The sequence below is a fragment of the Candida albicans genome, chromosome 3 (assembly GCF_000182965.3).
Source record: "Candida albicans SC5314 chromosome 3, complete sequence".
Taxonomy (NCBI): domain Eukaryota; kingdom Fungi; phylum Ascomycota; class Pichiomycetes; order Serinales; family Debaryomycetaceae; genus Candida; species Candida albicans.
The window spans coordinates 1003936-1022908 of NC_032091.1; the positions used below are offsets into that span (position 1 = coordinate 1003936).

Consider the following 18973-nt stretch of genomic DNA (forward strand, 5'->3'; position numbering starts at 1 on the left):
TTCTATTTTTTTTTTTTTTGTGAGTGTGCTTTGTGTTAAAAATAGGTTTTTTATGAAGAAAACAATTATCTGCCAGATAATGGGAAATGTTTTCTGTTTTAGTACCAAATAAAACTTAGTGTTAAGCATAATGCACAATTCGGGTGTAAAACTCAAAGTTGTAAATAATCTTGTCACACAAGTGGCCAATAAAATATTTTGGTTGGTATCTCAATCTTAACGTCAAGTACATACATATTCATCACAGTAACTCACAATTCTATTTTCTATTATATATACTCGTATAAGGGGATTTACTTTATATAAAGCCAAAAACTTTTCCTATTGGAAAATGTAATTTGTATTTATTTACGTATTATTATTATTGTTGTTGTTGTTGTTACTGCTATTTCCAAGTATAATTCTCCTACATTCATTGCACAAAACAAGTATCTGATGAGAACAAACACTATAAGCGTCAACATATACGCCTATTGTTGTATTCAAAACATCCACTTTTGGCCGGGACCCGGTTGCTATGTCCTCAAGTGATCGTTCCAACGACTTCCGCAAAAATGGTTTCGATAGTGATACATCTTCAAATTCCATTTTTTCAAGGCCTTCTATAAGCCCCATTCCTAAAGGAGTAGGAAGAATATATTCATTTTTCCCCTTTTTCAATTTATTAATATAGTGCCTAGTCTCTATTTTGTTAATATGTTCAGCGATAGTAGCATCGGTTCCAATACCGTTGGCATCCATCAATGCAATTAGCTCGGGCTCGGTCATATGATTGGGTGGACTTGTTTTACCGTCTTTCAATATTCCACTCGACAACTTGACCTGTTCTCCCTCTGTAAATTTCGGTAGTTGTTTAGAGCTTTCCCATTTTTTGTAAGTATACACTTCCAAATAATTTTTTTCATGCACCATTAATCCACTTGCGGTGAAGAATTCATCTCCCCATTTTAAAGTCACCACGGTTTGCGTACCAACAGCATCTTTGGAGCAACAGGCAATAAAGCGTCGCACAACGTATTCATACACTTTCTTTTCATCGAGGGTGTTTAGGGTGTCCAAAGAAACATATTTGATAGGATGGATTGGAGGATGCGCCTTATCATCATGAGAACCGCTTCGAGGAGTTTCGAAACCTTCGTTCAAAAGCTTTGTTGTATAGCTTCCCCATCGCGGATCTTGTTTGTGCACCTCTAGTAAGCTCTTGAAATCGGTTTCTTTGGCAAACCTGTCAGTTTCAGTTCTAGGATACGACAAATACCCTAGGTTATAAAGTCTTTCAGCAGCTGCCAACGCCGTCTTAGCAGACATCTTAAAAAATCTAGCACAATCTTTTTGTAACTCCACGGTTGTCAATGGGAATGGACGGAAATTTGGTTTCCGTTTTGATTCTATTTTTGATATGGTTCCAAATTCTCCACTTTTGCAGCATCGATCATAAAGCATAACCACATACATCTTGTCGAAAAAATGACCTCGAACCCAATTGAAAATTGTCTTTTTATTCTCTTTCCTAGTTTCAATCTCAATATACCAGAATGGTTCCGGTGTAAAACTCTTGACTCGTTTGTATCGATCAACAACAAACCCCAATGTCGGGAATTGACATGTACCATAAGAAGCTAGTTCATTCTTTTCAATTATCCCCTTTTGTCTCAATTGATCAGTCAACAAACGTGTAAAACTGGTACCCACTCGAAGATCGATTTCCATACGACAAGAAACTGCAGAAACTGCACTCATATCCAAATTCACGGGATTTTTTGCTGCTCGAATAATGTGATTTCGTTCAAGATGTGAAAACCTAGCTCGCCAAATATTGTTTAACCCAAGGTTCCTATTGTATTTTCTTGCAGCATTCATAATTTCAAATCCAATGTATTCTCCTTCTCTATCACAATCTGTCCAGATCATCAACTTATCAGCGTTTCTTGCCTCTTCTGCAATATTTTCATAAATAGATTTCTTGGTGATAATGGTCTTGATGTCTGCTTCAAATAGTCGCCCGGGAACACAATTTCCCCACGAAAAGGCAGACCCAAAATCAAGTCCTGTGATATGTCCAGCCACCGAAGTCATGGTTACTTGACATGGCCCATCTTCAGAGTTGAAAGTGAAGGTGAAATCGTAGTTTTTGATGAATTTTTCTCGTGAGTTTCTTACTTTTTTTCGCCCTCCTCCCAAAATGTTTGCCACCTCTTTTGAAATCGATGGTTTTTCGGCAACACATAGTATTCTCATATTATTTTAGTCAAGAAAATGGGGAAATCGGAAACCCTAAAAGTGTTGATCAAGTTTTAATGGGGATTACTTCTTGTTTAAAGTTCCTTTTATTTTTTTTTTGTTTTCTACCTTATTTTTCGTGTTGTTTATTGTGTGTTGAAACGCGCGCGCGTCTCCAAGTGTTTTGCAAGTTTGATGAGAACAAGTTTCAGCCAATCCATTGTCGGTACGGCTCGCAACATATTTCTTACTCAACAGCATATAGTGATCCTTACGTTATATAGACAAATTATGGGTTTTTTGATAGAGTAGACAACTACTATAAGAACCATTCTAAGCTTTGACGTAACTTCGAATTTTACTTTGTAAACTAGTTTGTTGTGTGCACTACCTTGGGCAGCATTTCCATATACTGGTGCTTTCCCATGAATAAGAATATAATAAGATGTATCTATTAGATAGCATATTCTATGCAATCCACTCCTAATAAAATTAAAGTCCCTAATTACTATTCTGGATGTTGTTGCTGAGTAAACTAAATGAAAATCCACCGAGGTAAGTTTTACATGATGTGGTAACGAAGAGAGAAAATCAGAGACAAAATATCTGGTGGATAAGAACCCACAGTTAAAAAAAAATATGCATCATTAGCTTCCCACCAGCTATTAGATTCATATTAAACTATTTGATTCCTTTCTTTTTCGTTTGCATAATGGCATCGTCTAATAATGGATTTGAGTCAATAAATCTAGCTTCCACTATTCTGGGACCTTATCAAGAAGAAGACACCCCTATCAAACGTTTACATTCTATCCCCGCTTCCACCTCCGAAGATGAAGATGAACTCGATCCCGAAGAGTTCATTTTAAATAAAGTAGATAAACCAGCTACAAAAGACTCACATGTGCTGTACAATAAATTTCTGGATAAGCATATAAGTGATGAGCAACTATCACACTTACTCGACAATCATAAACCCAATCTAGTGACTACCACAACTTTAATTGATTCTATCAAAGAAAGTGAACTGTTATATAATACCATGGACAGTTTGATGATAAAATCCATCAATTTTCCTGCAGCCATGTACCAGTCAAATGACAACAATTCACAATCACCAATCGAGTATTTATCTAACAGAGTAAAATTGCTCACACAAGAGTTATACGAAGATTCAGTCAAATATGGCAAGTTTCTACAGAGTGGTAATAATCATATATATCAATTACGAAGTAGGATTTTACAGACCTTTGATCAGTTGTCAGAGAGTCACTATTCTTTAAATGAACTATATAATAAAGACATGTCTTACGCAGAAACATTACACGGATCTTTCAAGAAATGGGATCAACAAAGAAATAAAGTATTGTCCAAAGTGAAGTCTATAAAAAGTGATACAAGCAAACATGGAGCCAAATTATTCACCTTATTAGATGAAGTTAATGATGTTGATGACGAGATCAAACTTTTGGAAGCAAAACTACAGCAGCTTCGATCTAAAAAAGAAATTTTAAATAAAGAAATTGAAGATACCAGCAGTGTTTTGGAAAGCAGAACAGCAAAATATGTTGACATATTTAAGGATTTGGAAAACAAAGGTAGGTCAGCAATTACTGATTTCCTTCAGTCCAATGGTGTTCCCGAAAAAGAAATTGATACAATTGTGAGATTCTCACCTGTTGATATTACGATTTCTAGCAACTATTCACTGAAAAAGGAACCAAAGAAAGAGATTCACATTACAAAAGAGTCAATTCCTCAAAATGAGTCGGCTAGTAAACCCGCAAATACTCCCAGTATAGGTATGCAACCGTTTATAATACCTGAAGCAGAAGCCAATACCAAAACACCGGATTTGCAATCAATGAACCACGATCATGGGCCTACTCCTTTTGAAAAAGGATATGCTATGGGGACACAAAATTCTACGGCGTTGAAAAACAAAATGAATCATATAATGAAAAAGTTTTTAGATTCTTTACCAATAACTCCACCATCAAATATCTCAACAATGCCAGCCACTTCACGTATTAAAGTGGATGATTTATCAAATACAATCTCTAAAAGATTAGATTTGGATCCAATAATGGTTTTTTTGGAACACAAAGTTGCTGCATTACATGATTTGGCCATAAAATCATCTCAAAATGCTGCATTATTCCATGAATTTGGGAGAATATGGGAGAGCGTTACAAAACTAATGAATTCTCAGGAAGAAAAGTTGGAGAGTATTCTCAACGATGATTCGAATTCTAAATTAGTTACACGTATCTTGAATTCCACTTTAGAACAATTGAAATCCACCCTATCTGCATTGAAGAGCAACCCTGTAACAAGTGGTAGCCCTCGAGATGAAGTCTTAATTTCATTAATAACAAGCGAGTATAATGCGATAGAACAGGCTGTGAAACTTGTATCGCCTGACCTTCGAACTATAGGAGAACTCAATTCTAGCGGGGGCCTACCCCCTTCGTCTTCAAAACCTACAAGTCAAGTGTACCCAGTTAGTACCAGTGACACCAAGCTGACTACAAAAATGGAATAATAAAAATAAAAATAATAATAGTAATAATTGTAAAAGTAGGTTGATTCCAACTTAATCTAATGTAAAAATATTTTATTACGATATATTGATAATATACGATGCAGGTTTGTTTTTAAGTGTATAAAACGGTTTATTTCTTTGCAAATGGGCGCTTTCTTGGTATAAACAAATTAGATGGCGGTTTGACCACACCTGAAGATGAAGGGGCGACTGTCTTTGTTGGCTTCTTTGCTGCATCTGTTGATTTAACTGAGGGGGCAGAGGAGTTAACAGATTTGTTTTGAGGAGTAGTAGAATCTTTAGGTGCACTTTTTCCAGCATCAACAGGTTTATTGGGCTTAACTGTTCCCGAAGATGTTGGTGCTGGTGTTGAAGTTGTTGATGGCTTTGAAATTGTACCAGAACGAGTGGGGCCATTTTTAGGATCGCCTTGAGGTTTTGGTTGGTTTATATATGGTTTTGGAGCATCGTCGGTTGTGTTTGACTTGGTATCCTTGTTACTTTGTTTAGCAGACAGTTGCAAATTGTTTGCCAGATAATCGGGTTTGTTATTTCCATTCGATGACTTCGATTTACTTGGTAAAACTCCAGCGTTAGTGGGACGATAGGTTGGCTTGGTCAAATTATTTCTTATCTTGTGTACATTTCTTTCAGATTCATTCGACACCTTCTGCTTTTTGGCAAATTTTGTTTGTTGTGGGGTAAACACATTTTCTTCCTTTCTCTTCAATCCTGAGTTAGGGTTAGAGGGATTTAAAAATCCAGGATAAGCTTGCGTAATACAATTTCTTTCACCAGCATCAGTTAATAACTTTTTCCACACTTCATTTCTAGATAAAGAATCTTTGTTACCTAATATCCAGAGAGTAGTTTTTGCACGAGTAAGAGCCACATTCATACGACGCACATCACTCAAAAACCCAACATTTCCCGTTGCACTGGCTCTAACACAAGACATAATTATAATCTCTTTTTCTTGACCTTGAAATCCATCAACTGTATTGAAATCGATTTCGTCCAAAATTGGTTTCCCGTATTTTCTAACAAAGACTTCTTTGATTTTTCGAATTTGTTCTTTATATGGTGAAATAATCCCTATTTTCCCACTAAATTTGTCTTGTGGTAGTAATTGCATCAATTTATCAGTCAATTGCAAGGCAACTATTGCTTCGTCTGTGTTGAAAAGAGATCTCGTCAATTCATTTTTCTCGTGTTTACCCAAAATATCAAAAAACCTGTACGGTGTTAATGGCGGATCCTTATGCCATGGCCTTGTGTTCAATTCAAGCATACCATCGCCGTCTTTTAACTTGGAATTATAAAACTCAGAACTTGGGAATTTTGAAATCATGGGATGCATTCTGTATTGCACATCCAACATATAAACCGAGTCTGGGTGGTTCTTTTGCATTCTTACAAACAAACTTTGTTCGTAATTATAGGAAGCTGCAGCTTGTGATAACACTGTTGGTGGCAATTGGTTTGGATCCCCCACCATAATACACTTTTTGCAACCATATCTAAGAGGAATAATAGCCGACAATTCCAAACACTGACAGGCCTCATCAATAATTACTTGGTCAAATTGCACAGAAAGATTAGCGACCAAATCATGTGCTGATCCTGACAAAGTCGAACATAGAACTTGTGCTTCTGAAAGAATTCTGGCTTGTATGTTTCTTCTATTGATTTCTTTGGTTCTATTGGCTATAGAAGCTTTTTCTCTTTGCTCGTCTAATTTTTTTGCTAATTCACTTCTCTTCTTATTAATAGCACGAATTTTTTCTTCCAATTCAGTGATTTCTTTTTCTTCTAAACTTTCGGTCGCGAGTCTTTTCCGCAATTCATCTCTTTCATTAATACATTTGGTGTGTTCTAAACGAATATTTGGATCAATGACTACTTCAGTTTGTTTTGTCTGTAACTCTTTGTCGACCAATTCTTCCAAGGTCAAATCTCTTACTGATGAATTGATCGCATCACTTCTTCCTAAACGTACTACCTTAAGTGGCATATGTTCCCCTGAAGAGTTTCTAACACCGTCTCTTAATCTTAATACTAATTCATCGACGGCAGCATTACTTGGTGCACAAATCAAAATTTTGGCTTTGTCTGATGGAGTGGGACTAGAACCCGATCCAGATATATCAATCACTTTATTGTTTTTCTCTTGAGACAACGAGTACCCAACAATCCCCAAAATAGTTTTCGTTTTACCTGTACCAGGTGGACCTTGAATCAACGAAAACCCTTCACTTTTGAAAGTGCCCATAATTGCACGAGCTTGTGAATCATTTACATGGTAAATCTTACGCATCTTTTTAGCATCTTCCTCTTCGATCTCAATAGGCTTGTTTGGAGTTGCCAGAATGATGGAATCAGCCAAATCGTAATATTGCAACCCTTTCAAAGAAGAAAACTCTCTTTCAATTGTGACCATCTGCATAACTTTCATCCCAGTGACAACAGACTTTGGTGTCAACGCTCCCATCATGGGCCCACTGGGGTAAACTCTTAACACAACGTCACAATAATCTGAGTTGGTGTATTTGGTATCTTGGACTTTTGCCAAACAAGTCATGGTGCCATCTGCTTTGATGTAACGTCTTATATCTGATGCATGTTGAAGTGATTCGTCTTTCAATGCAAGCACAACCAAATCAGAATCCCCTATCTTCCTATCTTGCAATACTGTTTTTTCCATAGACGCAAAAACATCAAAGAATCCATCTACCAGTGTTCTGCTTCCAATCAATAACTCAAAAGGTTTCTCGTCTACAGTCAATTTTGCTGACTGCATTGCTTGCCAACATTCCAACATTAGCAAAGGCTCGGTCACCTGCACATAATCTTTAACATCCTTGTATGTATCCTTGATTTCTTGGTATATGGATTTATCCTTGCTAGGAAAATCACTTTTCGAATTGTAATTCCATCTAAGTACAGTCAAATACAAAGGTTTCAAATTCACATTCAATCTCAACCGCATTCTTTCTTTGGCCATTTTGGCTTCGTCTATTTGCTTTCTTCTTTTTTGAAGATTACTCCTATCAATAGTTTTCAAGTTCATATCCACTTCAGTGATTTTCGCAATTTTTTTGGCTTTACCTTCAACAAACAAGTCAGTCAAATCAGTATCCGATTCGTCTTCAGAAGACGACTCCGAGTCGGTTGTTTTCTTTTTCACTGCATGCAATGGCCTTCCAATAGCAACTGAGGGAGCCGGAGGTGGTGATTTCTTCGAATTAAAACCAGCTGGTCTAGGTGGTGCAGGGTTGAGGTGACTTTTTGGTGGTCCCGTAATTGAGGATCTTGATTGTTGTAACTTTTGACGAATCAGATCTAGGTTTTGGGTTCCCTTTACCTCTTTTGGAGCTGGAGCAACGGGTGCTTTATTTGTGAAAGAAACAAACCCTTCCAAAGTCTGTTGCTTTTTGTTAATCTTCTTTGCAAACTCCTCTGGTCGGAGTTCTTGAATTTCATCGTCTGCTGGTCTCAATTTCGGTTCAGCTTTAGCTCCAGCCCGAGCATACTTTTGTTCGCTCTCTTCACGCTCCATTGTTTCAACTAAGGCTTCATTCAATTCTCTGGCTTTTGTCATCAACATCATTCTTTGAGACTCTGACAACTTATTGTTGTGGCCTTTAACCTTTTTGGAATATTTCCATAGCTGTTCAACAATCTGATCTTGAACTTTAAAATCTTCTTCAGATGCCAAATCAAAACCTTTGATGACTAATTCAACACAGGAGTTTAAAAGAGAAAGATCCCCGAGTTTCAACCAAACAATTATATGTTGGAAAGCATTCATAAAGCTCCCAAAAAATTCATACAGCATATCCTTGTTAGTCTGTTCCTTGAGTGTATCTACGATAAACCTAAAGGAATCTAAAAGCAAATGACTCAAGTCTAGAGTATCTCTTGCAAACTCAAGCAACTCATCAAGGTGAAACTGGTTTGCCCACACAAAAGTCTCCTTAAACACCATAATTAAAAATGTCCAACAGTTTTTCCAAAACAAGACAACCTCGCCTTCACAATTGGCAGCTGAGGTTGATAACAGAGAGTCAACTGGATCTGCTAAAGCCTTGATTATATCCATTATAATTCTAATAGCCTTGGGAGTTGGTTCGTAGCATGCCAAACTGGTCAAATTAGCCAAATTGATGTTGATAGACACTAAAGACAGTTTCAAATTATTCGAGAAACATTCCTGGAAAGTTTCTAATCTACCACTGGCATTGTACACTTCATTCATAAAATCCAAAGCAGCTTGACTAATCAAAGGGGTGAAAATACAGCCCCATACAGACTCAGCACAATCAAAATCGTTGATAATTTGCTTAATATTTTCTGGATCACAAAGACTGAAACTTGAAAAAATCTGATTTTGTAAGTCGCATATGGTGTTCATACTCTTATTATGCTGTGTCTTGGCACTTTCCAAGTCCTTGTTTGCCTGGTTATATTTGATCTCGTTAAACTTGATTGCCATAGGCATTAGACGCAAACACTGTATTATCACTTTCACAAGACTAACATTGCTGTATAGTTTCAGTTTCAAAATGGAGCTCCAAAAGATGGGGAAGGTGTCAAACATATTTGGTATTTCACCTTTCAGCAACAAATATGAATTCTTTACCAAAATTAAGACATCATATATCAAGCATCTCCGAACTAAGTCCATAGCGTCAACATTTTGAGGTGAATTCATCGCACAACTAAGAATGGTGTTGGCTTCATATTCAAGGGCAGCCCTTACATCTCTAAAACTCATGATTTCGACAGACAACTTAGGATCCTTTGGGTTCATGTCAATTACAGTAGAGGGAAATAGACCTGCAAATATCTTTACACCGAATTCTTTCAAAGTATTAACTCTTTGTGACCTCAAATCATTAGTCGAACTTGCATAACCGTTCCCCTGTCTCAATAAATAAGCACCTATTTTCATCGATGCATTTTGCTTTTGTGAGCCACTTAACGAGTTGATGAACAAAAAAATCCAATCTGTAAAATCCTGGAATGAATAATCATTCATCGAACTTTTTTCTGAGGCGGATAAGATTAACTGTTTTGAAAATTCTGGGTTTCCAAGTATACCAGTTAACAATGTGGCAGGTGGGAATGGTGCAGTATGCCGATAAAGCTTACTTCCAAACCTGCTCAATAACTTAGTGAACACTTTCAATAAAATTGGTAAAGGTGCGGCTAGATTGGACATTAAACTATTACAAAGCACGTTAATTATGGAACTCAATTTCAAATTCATATACTGACTCATAGCTCCAATATCTTTAGGGGTATTAAATCTAAGAATGAAAGCCTCATCATCCATGAAATCAAAAATTTTGTAGAATATCTCCCAAAACTTGATAGCTGTCCCATCATTGAAATATTTGGCATCCTGTATTCGATAAAGGTGAATTGAAAACTCCACAACCAAAGGCTCCTCTAACGACAGCTTGTTGTATCTGATCTTCTGTTGTCTCATTTCCTCCATCCACTGGCATGCCCAAAGTTTTTCTTCACCAGATCCTTCAAAAAGTAGATATACAAGACCTGCAAATAGAGTGCCAGGGGACGGCAATTTTCCACTGGCACATAAAACCTTTACTATATGTGCAAATTTCTCTTTGTTGTCTTTGTAGTATCTTAAAAGATCAGGGTTACTCATAAACCAATCTCGACAATGATCAAGTTGCTTTTGCACTTTTTCTATAGTCTCGAGACTATTGTAAACTAGATTTAAACATGGCTGCACCAACGTAGCTTCCCAAGTGGTGATTGCTTTTAGAAACTGGTTCACATTAACAATAGGTGTCTTTTTCATTGTGATGAAACCATTTCTCAAGTGAGTTTTTGCTATCGCAAAAGCCCTAAGGCAGTAGGGGCACGTCAGCAAAGATTTCCCTATGTATACCTTCAACTCTTCAAGAACAGGATTGTTCGGGAATGAAAACAAAATTAAAGAATAACATGCTATTGGGTACATGTATGGGCGACAAAACCAATGTGGATCATTCTTGTATTTTCTCAAATATTCAATAGTTTGTTTTATGGCTGTTTCGTGGGTGGGACTATTACCTGGTTCTGAGAGGGATAGATTAATCAACTTTACTAGGTTGTCATACTCGGGTGGTTTTTGTGTTTCTACTCCCAGCTGTGGTGTTACTGGATGTGACATCGTCAAGTGCCTAGTCTGAAAAAGAAATGATGCCGCCTATATATGTATGATTAAAAAAAAAAAGATATTAACAATAATGTACAAATATATATGAGCTATTGGACTATGCTCTGTTTTCCTATTTTCAAATATCTTATTTATAACAACAAGCAGCTCTAAGATTAAATAAAAGATTGCAGAAGAAGAAAGTCGGTAGTAATGTTTGTTGTTCAGAAGGAGTGAATTATAAATTTTTTCTCTTTCCTCTCTTGATTTCAGAATTTTTAAAGCTCTTTCTGTTTGTTCTGTATTAAGGTAAAATGCACGACTAAAAAAAAACATTTTATATTTACGCGTTGCTCTCGATTACAACAATGTTAGATCAACACCAATTTTTTCAGCCGCAGTTATCCAATCTTCGTTCGTTTTCCAACACCGTTTCATGATTTGCAAACCCTTTCGGGCATTGATATTTCCCATTTGTCCCAAATTTTGGAACCTTTGTTCAAAAAACTGTTGCATTTCTGGACACAAAACCTCGCACCCTGCGGTGAATAAACAAAAGATACAGCATATGTCAGCGGGAGATCGTGACTCAATATGCAATTTAGCTAACTCCCCTATGCCATTTGCAAGATCTTGTACAAGGTTTGATTCTCTAGGGATCAAAAGAACTCGTCGATACAAGTGTATTAACCCAGCGTCACAAAATATTTTATTCGTAAATCGTAAAATATCATTCTCTCTAATAAGGGTAACTGTTTCTTGTGGCAAGTCGTCAGCATACAATTGTTGTCCATTTCCTGACTTTAACTCGATAATTTTTTCGTGACTTTGTAAGATGGACTCTTCGTCTTTCCTCTGCGTTTCTATTAGGGCCTCCTTAACTTCAAGAGCTTTGTAAACAATTTCCAAAGGCAAGTTGGCAGCACTAGCCTTGGTTTTCCCCAAATGTGCATTTGTTTCTCGTACAAGGATGGTGATCTTGGTAAAGTGTGGAAGAAACTTTATATTGAATCCCATCAAATAATCAATGGTTTTCTTCGGATATTGAGTTTCATCTTCCATTTTATCAATTTCATGCAACATTGTCAAGGACTCCAACGGCTCGTATGTACTCAAATCATTGGAAGTTAGCAAATAATCGTGGGAATCGGTTGTTGAAGAAAGAGCCCCAATGACATCTGTGTACACAAACCATCTCATTAAAAAGAATGTCATATCACTTTCTGTTCCTGCCTCTGGTCCCCTTTTATGAGGGGTGTTTGAACGTGCTTTTATGATTTGTCTTGCCCCGATATTATGAGCACGGTGGCGGCTAAAGTCTTTGGAGTTGAAAACTTCATAACAAGAAAGCAACAAGGCTGTGGCCAAGGCTTCATCTGAAGTTGCCTTGGATTCATCCTTCAATAACTGTAGTAGTTCTGTACAAGACCTTGATAACAATTGGTCAATCACGATATCGGGGGTATCGTCTGTGCCAATCAAAGAAGATCTCAATTTTGCTGAAAAGGCTAGCAATGTGTTTAAGATGGCAGGGTACTCCATGGCCATTTGAGTTAGTAAAATTTTATAAGGATTATCTTTGTAGATGCTAGATGGTGCGGGAACCAAGTTTTGTGAAGCCACAGTTACCCAAAAATGCATTAGATTGCGATAAAATGGAACATTAAGAAGTAATGTTGGTAAAGGTGTTAGCAGCGGCGGAATCGAGTCCCAAATATCTACCAGTGTGGGAGATTCATTTATCGAGCTATACAACAGTCGCATGGGGAAGGTATCACCTATCAAATTGCTTTGATCGTTTGGTAAATATTTATCAATTCGGGAAATATCTTCTGAATAATTGTTCAAAAATGACGTGGCCAGAGAATCTGAATCGCTGCCGTACTGAGTAACCCCCATGTACCTCTGTGGATTCTGGATGTATGTGCTAAAAATATCAGAGTTTTGCAATTGAAACTGTTGGCCACCAAAGTCTATTAATGCATTTGTTAAATTCTCAATACCATTGTTCAATTCTGGGGTTATGTCGGTTAATGTCATATGGGTGTCTCTTTTCTTTATTTCCAGGTCAGCGATACTATCAATTTCTATGATTTTTCGTTTTCCGTTTCTGTGGGGTGCGGGTGGGTCAATGTGTGAAGAAACTGATTCAGAAGGTGACAGTGGAGATTTTATTGACTCTGTGTTAAATTCATGTAAAATAAACGTTAATCCGGTATCTCCTTTTGTATTGGAGTTGTTGGTAATTGATGTACTTAGTGATGTAGATGTCATAACAGGGAAATCATTCAACATTGGTTGAACCTCTTTTTTTACCGAAGGTAGTTGTTTTCTTTTATTGGCATCTTTAAAGGGCCGACCGCCCCAAGTCAATTTGAGCGAATAATCACATATTGCTTTGGTTTTAGAACAGTATGAACATGTAGGTTTGTTTTCATCACATTTAATCTTTGATCTTTTGCAAGTATGGCATCCGTTACGACTTCGACGGATTTTCTTCTTTTCCTCCATTTTTTTTTGGCAAATCAAACACTGTTTTATAATGTTATCACGAAAGTTAAGAAAGAAAGAAAGAGAGAAAGAAATAAAAAAGAATTTTCTTCAAGAAAACAAAAAGAATTATTGTAATTCTATATTGAAAGGGAAGGGAAGAGATATGAATTAATGAAAAAAATAGAATCTTAAAACCCAAATTTGATTAAGTTAGACAAGAAAATCAAAAATTAAAAAAAAATAGGCGCTAATCTACTCAGGAAATAAGAAAAAAACAAAAAACCAATAATCTTTTACAACGCACGTTTTATTATCTAGCCTCAAAATAGCCGGCCGGATTCTGCGTAGTTTCCGCCTATATGTTTCCTACCCTTAATTCCCCTTTTGATGTTCTGAGCTATGATTAGATAATAGTGTATGTGATTCGATAGCATAAATCAGAAACTTATATTGGCTTCTTATAGTATAATGAATAATACATATTTTGCGTATTAATGCCTTATAGTACATTACAGGTGCTAGCGGCATGGATTTGTGCTGGTGTTTTATTGTAGTAATTTAGAGGGTTAGGAAATTGAGTTTATTGAACAAATGTTTAGCAGTTTGGCTTCTTAAACCCGTCTTGACTGCTAAAAATAAAATTTCAGCTGGCTCTGACTATACATCTTGCTAAATGTATATTAAATTTCTAAATATCTAACAACCCACCAGTTTTTTGTTCTCTATTTTGTTGCACTGCCTTTTGACCATAGAAAATGAAAAGCAATTTTTCATATAATCTGAATAAATAACCAGCAGCAATCAATAGACCACCACCAATTGTAGCCAACTTAGCAATAAACTGAAAGAATGGAATTCTCTTCTCACGAATGACAAGCTTTATTGGTTCAAAATCATACAAGAAATATATTCCCGGGATCCCATCTGGCCTATGGGTAGATTGATCAACTTTGATAACATGCTGATTCTCAGTTAATGAGTATTGATTGGTGTCAATTTCTAATCCCAATTGCTCATACAAAGTAGGAACCACTTTTGCATAATACATATAGGTTTGCAATCTTTCTTCAGTAACCTTCCCCGTTGCATCTAAAGGATTATTCAAATAAGGATAGAATTCTCCAAATGAAAATTCTTGTATGACATGGGAAAAGTTGAGCGACTCAAATGGAACATGCAGTCTGTCTCTATATCCAAATCCCTTACCAGTAATTCTGAAATCTCCACGCACTTGATTTACTGGAATAGAACCAAAAATATGACAAGCGGGAGCTCCTTCGTTGACTCGGGCGCCCTCACTTCTAAATTCAGCTCTCAAACTCTCCTGCATGACTTCATCTAAATCTGGTGTTTCATGGAAATCATTAGGGTTGTTAATTTTGAATGAATCAGGAACGAAAAAATGGATCCCTTCAAAATTCAATGTCTCTCCTGCCAAATACGTGTCGTGAGTGATATCTTCAACATTGGTATGAATAAATTGGCAGGGCATAGCCACTATCATATCAACGTTGATAGTCAAAGCAGAACGGATTTGATCGTCGACTGTGAACTGACGATCAACGTATCCACCAATATACCCACCAATTTCTATCCATAGTATTAACAATCCACAAAAGTATGTCAACAAAGTAGAAAGTCCACCTCTCTGTGATCTCACTTGATGTTGTGGATCTACTTTCGGAAAGGCATCAAATGTTTTAACTTTTTGGGCAAACGAATCCATTGACTGACTGAAGTAGAAACAATTGGTTCTCCTGAGTTAGAGACGTTGTTATATTAACACGACACATTGTTTGACTTTTTTTTTTCGCGAGAATTAACATACTTTTCGATAGTGGACTGCATGTTAGAAGCTGGTTCTATTTTTCATTCCATTTCTCTTGTTCTTTTTTTTTTTTCTGGTTCCACTGGCGGGGGATCTCGATTTGGGGGGGGGGGGGCAACAACTATTATCACAAATAGGGCCCTTTCTCCTCTATTTATCAAAGCAGGACAATAGTTATTTTATTGGTATTTTACAGATACTATTTCAAATGAATTCAGGAAACCAACGCACCACTGACGATCTTGATGAGTTTTCCGATGATATAAGGGTGCAAGAATTGCAGTCATGTAAATATATCTATCCCGATTGTGAAATAGACCTTTCGTCTTTATCTGGCACGGTTAATATCAAAGTGAAAAGCGATAACGACATTACAATACGACTAATAGAAAGAACTTCCAAAGGAACCAGGATTATTGCGACTAATAAGATTTCCAACTTGCCACCGATTGTGTTAAACTTTCAGCTAAGTGCAGATTATCCCTTTGTGGCACCGCCTGAGATCAAAGTGACTTGTGTTTGGTTAGCCACCTCAAAAACTGATTTATTAACGAAGGACCTTTATGATATTTGGAAAGAATATAGAGACCAAGTGCTTTTCAATTTAATAGATCATTTGCAGGATCAAGTCCAAAACCATTTGGACGTCTTGATACCTGCCCCATTTGACATTTTTGACATTGATGAGTATTACAAAGTTGTTGATTTCAATATTGATGCTGAAATAGAAGAGTTCAACTCACAAACATATACATGTGACATATGCCAGAAAACTTTAAAGGGTTTGCATTGTACGAAATTTGATTCCTGTGGGCACGTATTTTGCAATAACTGTCTAGCGGAATATTTCGAGTCTTGCATCGAATCTGGTGATATCGATAAGGTACATTGTCCTGACTTTGAGTGTACCAAAAAGTATGTTGACAAAAAGAAAAAGTTTATGGAATTAGAAACATGGGTGCATAATGATAAAAAGGTAAAAGACATGTTAAATCAATTATTGATACCGTCGATCCCCTTGGCTATGTTGACGAAAATTTTGAAAAGCCCAAGTTTAGTAGATCGATATTACAATTTGTTCAAAAAAAGTCAATATGAATGGATTGGTAATCTTTTACCCAATAGATTAGTGAAATGCCCAAGAGTTGGATGTGATGAGGTTATATTCAGAGAGGACATTGACGAAAAATTGGTTGTATGTCCTAAATGTAAGTATGCATTTTGTAATGATTGCAGGAAATCTTACCACGCAAGATTCAAGCTTTGTCTGAAAATCAATGAAAATGACAAGTATCTGGGTATTCCTATTGAGGATTTGGAAGCGTATCCATTGTTACCCCCAGATTCTTATGATAAAAAAATAATGAACGCAAAATATGGAAGGAAGAGAATTGATAGAGCAATCGAAGAGTATCAGATGGACCAGTTGTTCCAGCAGATGATGAGGGAAAGAAAAACTGTTGTGCAATGTCCTGGTTGTTCAGTTGCTACTGAGAAAAGTGAAGGTTGCAATAAAATGAAATGTAGTTTATGCAAAACAGACTTTTGTTTTAATTGTGGTTCTAAAATAGGAAACAACCACGATCATTTTGTTGATCCAAGTTCTCCATGCTACAAACTTTTATTTTTTGGCATGCCTGGTACTGAAGATATATAGTAAATTGTACATACATATTAATAAGGAAGGAACAAGAAATATAGTTCAATACTTGCTGGGTTGTTTGTGAGGACGACCATATCTGTAGCATTCTCGGTATAGCCTTCTTCTCCTAAACTCGTAAACAATATCCAGATAAACAATGCCTTCCATATTATCATATATCCAGCCTTGAGATTCATCATTTTTGACAATAAATAGATTCGGATTCAAAGATCTCTCACGAAGAAACTCTTTTGGTTTGGTATCTAAATTCCATTTATTGACAAGTCCAAAATCAAACTTCCAGTCATTCGGTGGATACACTTTGGATAAATGATCAACGCCAGGTGGGCGTTTCCCAGCAATTCTTGCTTTGTTATTTTTATCATATATAGTGGTGGAATAGCGATAAAATGTCCATGAATGCTTTAAAATACTCTTGATTTGTAACTCATAGATTTCAACAGTTCTAGCCTCTGGTGAATCATCCACAATGATATCGTTACGATCAAACTGTGTAACTGTATCATCGGCTTCTTCAATAATAATTTCTGGTACAGATTTTTCTTCCTTTTTGGCTTTTTCTATAGCTGCTCTGGCTTTTCTGGCCTTGCTGGCATCAACGAGAAATTTTTTACAGTTGGGATGGCATAAAATTGCCCCTGTCCATCCTCCTTGAATAAATATTAATCGCCATGGCACATACTTTCCAACAAATAGTATCCCAAATGTGGATAGTAAGACACCATAAAAAATAAAAGTGGATAATCTTTCGTCCTTGAACCCACCTGTTTCGTAATAAAACTTTTCTGCATTATTAATACCCTTTAAAATATCTGTCGTTAAATTCTGAAAATCTCTCAAATTGATCAATAAGGCAATTTGTGATTTTCTATGTTTGGCAACATCGTCTTTCTTTGGCGACTCGGAGTCAGTGGGCATCAGTGAGGAAACAGTAACTTCTGAAGTCTCCTCTGATATCGAATATGTAGATGAAGCTACCTCATCACTTGCTTGTAGATATTCTTCGTTGATCAAATCTTCCACTATACTTGTTTCTGGTGTTTCAAATAGGAAACTTAACAACGACTGGCCCCTTTTTTTAACTTTGATTAATTCCGGGTTTCTTTGTGGATGTCTGTGAACAAAGCCAGGGATCAAAACACCAAATAATACAAATAATAATGGATAAGCTAAAACTAAGTGGGGCCATAAACACACTGCAGTGTACAAAACTAATGCACTGATTGTTTTCGTCGGTTTCTTCCATGCAATAATATAAAGAACCTCATATTGTAAGGCAAAAAAGTTGGTCATTTTACTAGCCATCTGCTTTACATTGGACGTCAATATTCCGAAAGACAATCCTGGTCGTTTATTCCTTTCTGGATCATTTAATCGCTTTTCGAATATCTCTCTTTCGGGAATATCTTGTGGTAAAACTGATTTTAATAGTTTCTCAATCATTCTATCGGCAAAATGACCTGATTTACGTTTATTGCCGTCGCCATTATCGTCAGCTGAACTAGGAACTGACTCAATCTGTGAAATTTGTTCATCAGTCAAGTCAATTGAACCGCTGCGGCCACTGCGTCTGGAACTTAAATTGCTGGAACTGTACTTTTCAAGACTCATTTCTACTATTGTTGATGCTGTACTGATGGCAATTGCTCGTTTGCTACCTGGATTTGACTCTGCAATACTATTTCCTTTGACAACAGCTTTATTTAAAACGTCAATAGCAAAATCCTTATATGAATTCGACGATATTGAAGATGAAATAGAAGGTGATTGCTGTAACGAATCGCTGGATTGATCTGTAGTATCCATTTACAGATCTTTTTAATATTGTAGGTGTAGGATTGGTAGTTTATATAATAATTTTAATTGGAAAAAGGAAAAAGGAAAAAGAAAAATACTTATTATTATTATTATAACTTTAACCTTTACTTGTCGTTGTTGCCCTTAACTACTTTAATTATTATTCTTTGAATGTGAAAAAAAAGAGACCTAAAAAAAAAGAAAGGACTTAAAATCACATTTATCAAGAATCAATTGACCCGAAAACAGCAAAAG

At 36.4% G+C, this 18973-nt stretch overlaps 7 protein-coding genes across 7 annotated transcripts; 2 read left to right on the forward strand and 5 right to left on the reverse strand. All coding sequences in view use genetic code 12, as the record gives it.

Moving 5' to 3' along the window:
- Nucleotides 1-348: 348 nt before the first annotated feature.
- On the reverse strand, nucleotides 349-2238 carry CAALFM_C304740CA (DNA topoisomerase 3; the record flags this gene model as incomplete). The annotated part of the gene is made up of 1 exon (XM_718053.1): nucleotides 349-2238. One exon carries the CDS (start codon nucleotides 2236-2238, stop codon nucleotides 349-351), a length of 1890 nt encoding a protein of 629 aa, XP_723146.1.
- A 694-nt stretch (nucleotides 2239-2932) lies between these two features.
- On the forward strand, nucleotides 2933-4765 carry CAALFM_C304750WA (uncharacterized protein; the record flags this gene model as incomplete). The annotated part of the gene is made up of 1 exon (XM_718054.1): nucleotides 2933-4765. One exon carries the CDS (start codon nucleotides 2933-2935, stop codon nucleotides 4763-4765), a length of 1833 nt encoding a protein of 610 aa, XP_723147.1.
- Nucleotides 4766-4895: 130 nt separating this feature from the next.
- Nucleotides 4896-10952, reverse strand: SEN1 (putative DNA/RNA helicase; the record flags this gene model as incomplete). The annotated part of the gene is made up of 1 exon (XM_718057.1): nucleotides 4896-10952. The coding sequence occupies one exon, from the start codon at nucleotides 10950-10952 to the stop codon at nucleotides 4896-4898; it is 6057 nt and encodes a 2018-aa protein (XP_723150.1).
- Nucleotides 10953-11297: 345 nt separating this feature from the next.
- ZCF32 (Zcf32p) lies at nucleotides 11298-13448 on the reverse strand (the record flags this gene model as incomplete). The annotated part of the gene is made up of 1 exon (XM_718059.1): nucleotides 11298-13448. The coding sequence occupies one exon, from the start codon at nucleotides 13446-13448 to the stop codon at nucleotides 11298-11300; it is 2151 nt and encodes a 716-aa protein (XP_723152.1).
- A 670-nt stretch (nucleotides 13449-14118) lies between these two features.
- CAALFM_C304780CA (uncharacterized protein) lies at nucleotides 14119-15156 on the reverse strand (the record flags this gene model as incomplete). Its single annotated transcript, XM_718060.1, has 1 exon — nucleotides 14119-15156. One exon carries the CDS (start codon nucleotides 15154-15156, stop codon nucleotides 14119-14121), a length of 1038 nt encoding a protein of 345 aa, XP_723153.1.
- Nucleotides 15157-15466: 310 nt separating this feature from the next.
- Nucleotides 15467-16915, forward strand: CAALFM_C304790WA (RBR-type E3 ubiquitin transferase; the record flags this gene model as incomplete). Its single annotated transcript, XM_718061.1, has 1 exon — nucleotides 15467-16915. One exon carries the CDS (start codon nucleotides 15467-15469, stop codon nucleotides 16913-16915), a length of 1449 nt encoding a protein of 482 aa, XP_723154.1.
- A 45-nt stretch (nucleotides 16916-16960) lies between these two features.
- CAALFM_C304800CA (uncharacterized protein) lies at nucleotides 16961-18727 on the reverse strand (the record flags this gene model as incomplete). The annotated part of the gene is made up of 1 exon (XM_718062.1): nucleotides 16961-18727. The coding sequence occupies one exon, from the start codon at nucleotides 18725-18727 to the stop codon at nucleotides 16961-16963; it is 1767 nt and encodes a 588-aa protein (XP_723155.1).
- Between the last annotated feature and the right edge of the window lie 246 nt (nucleotides 18728-18973).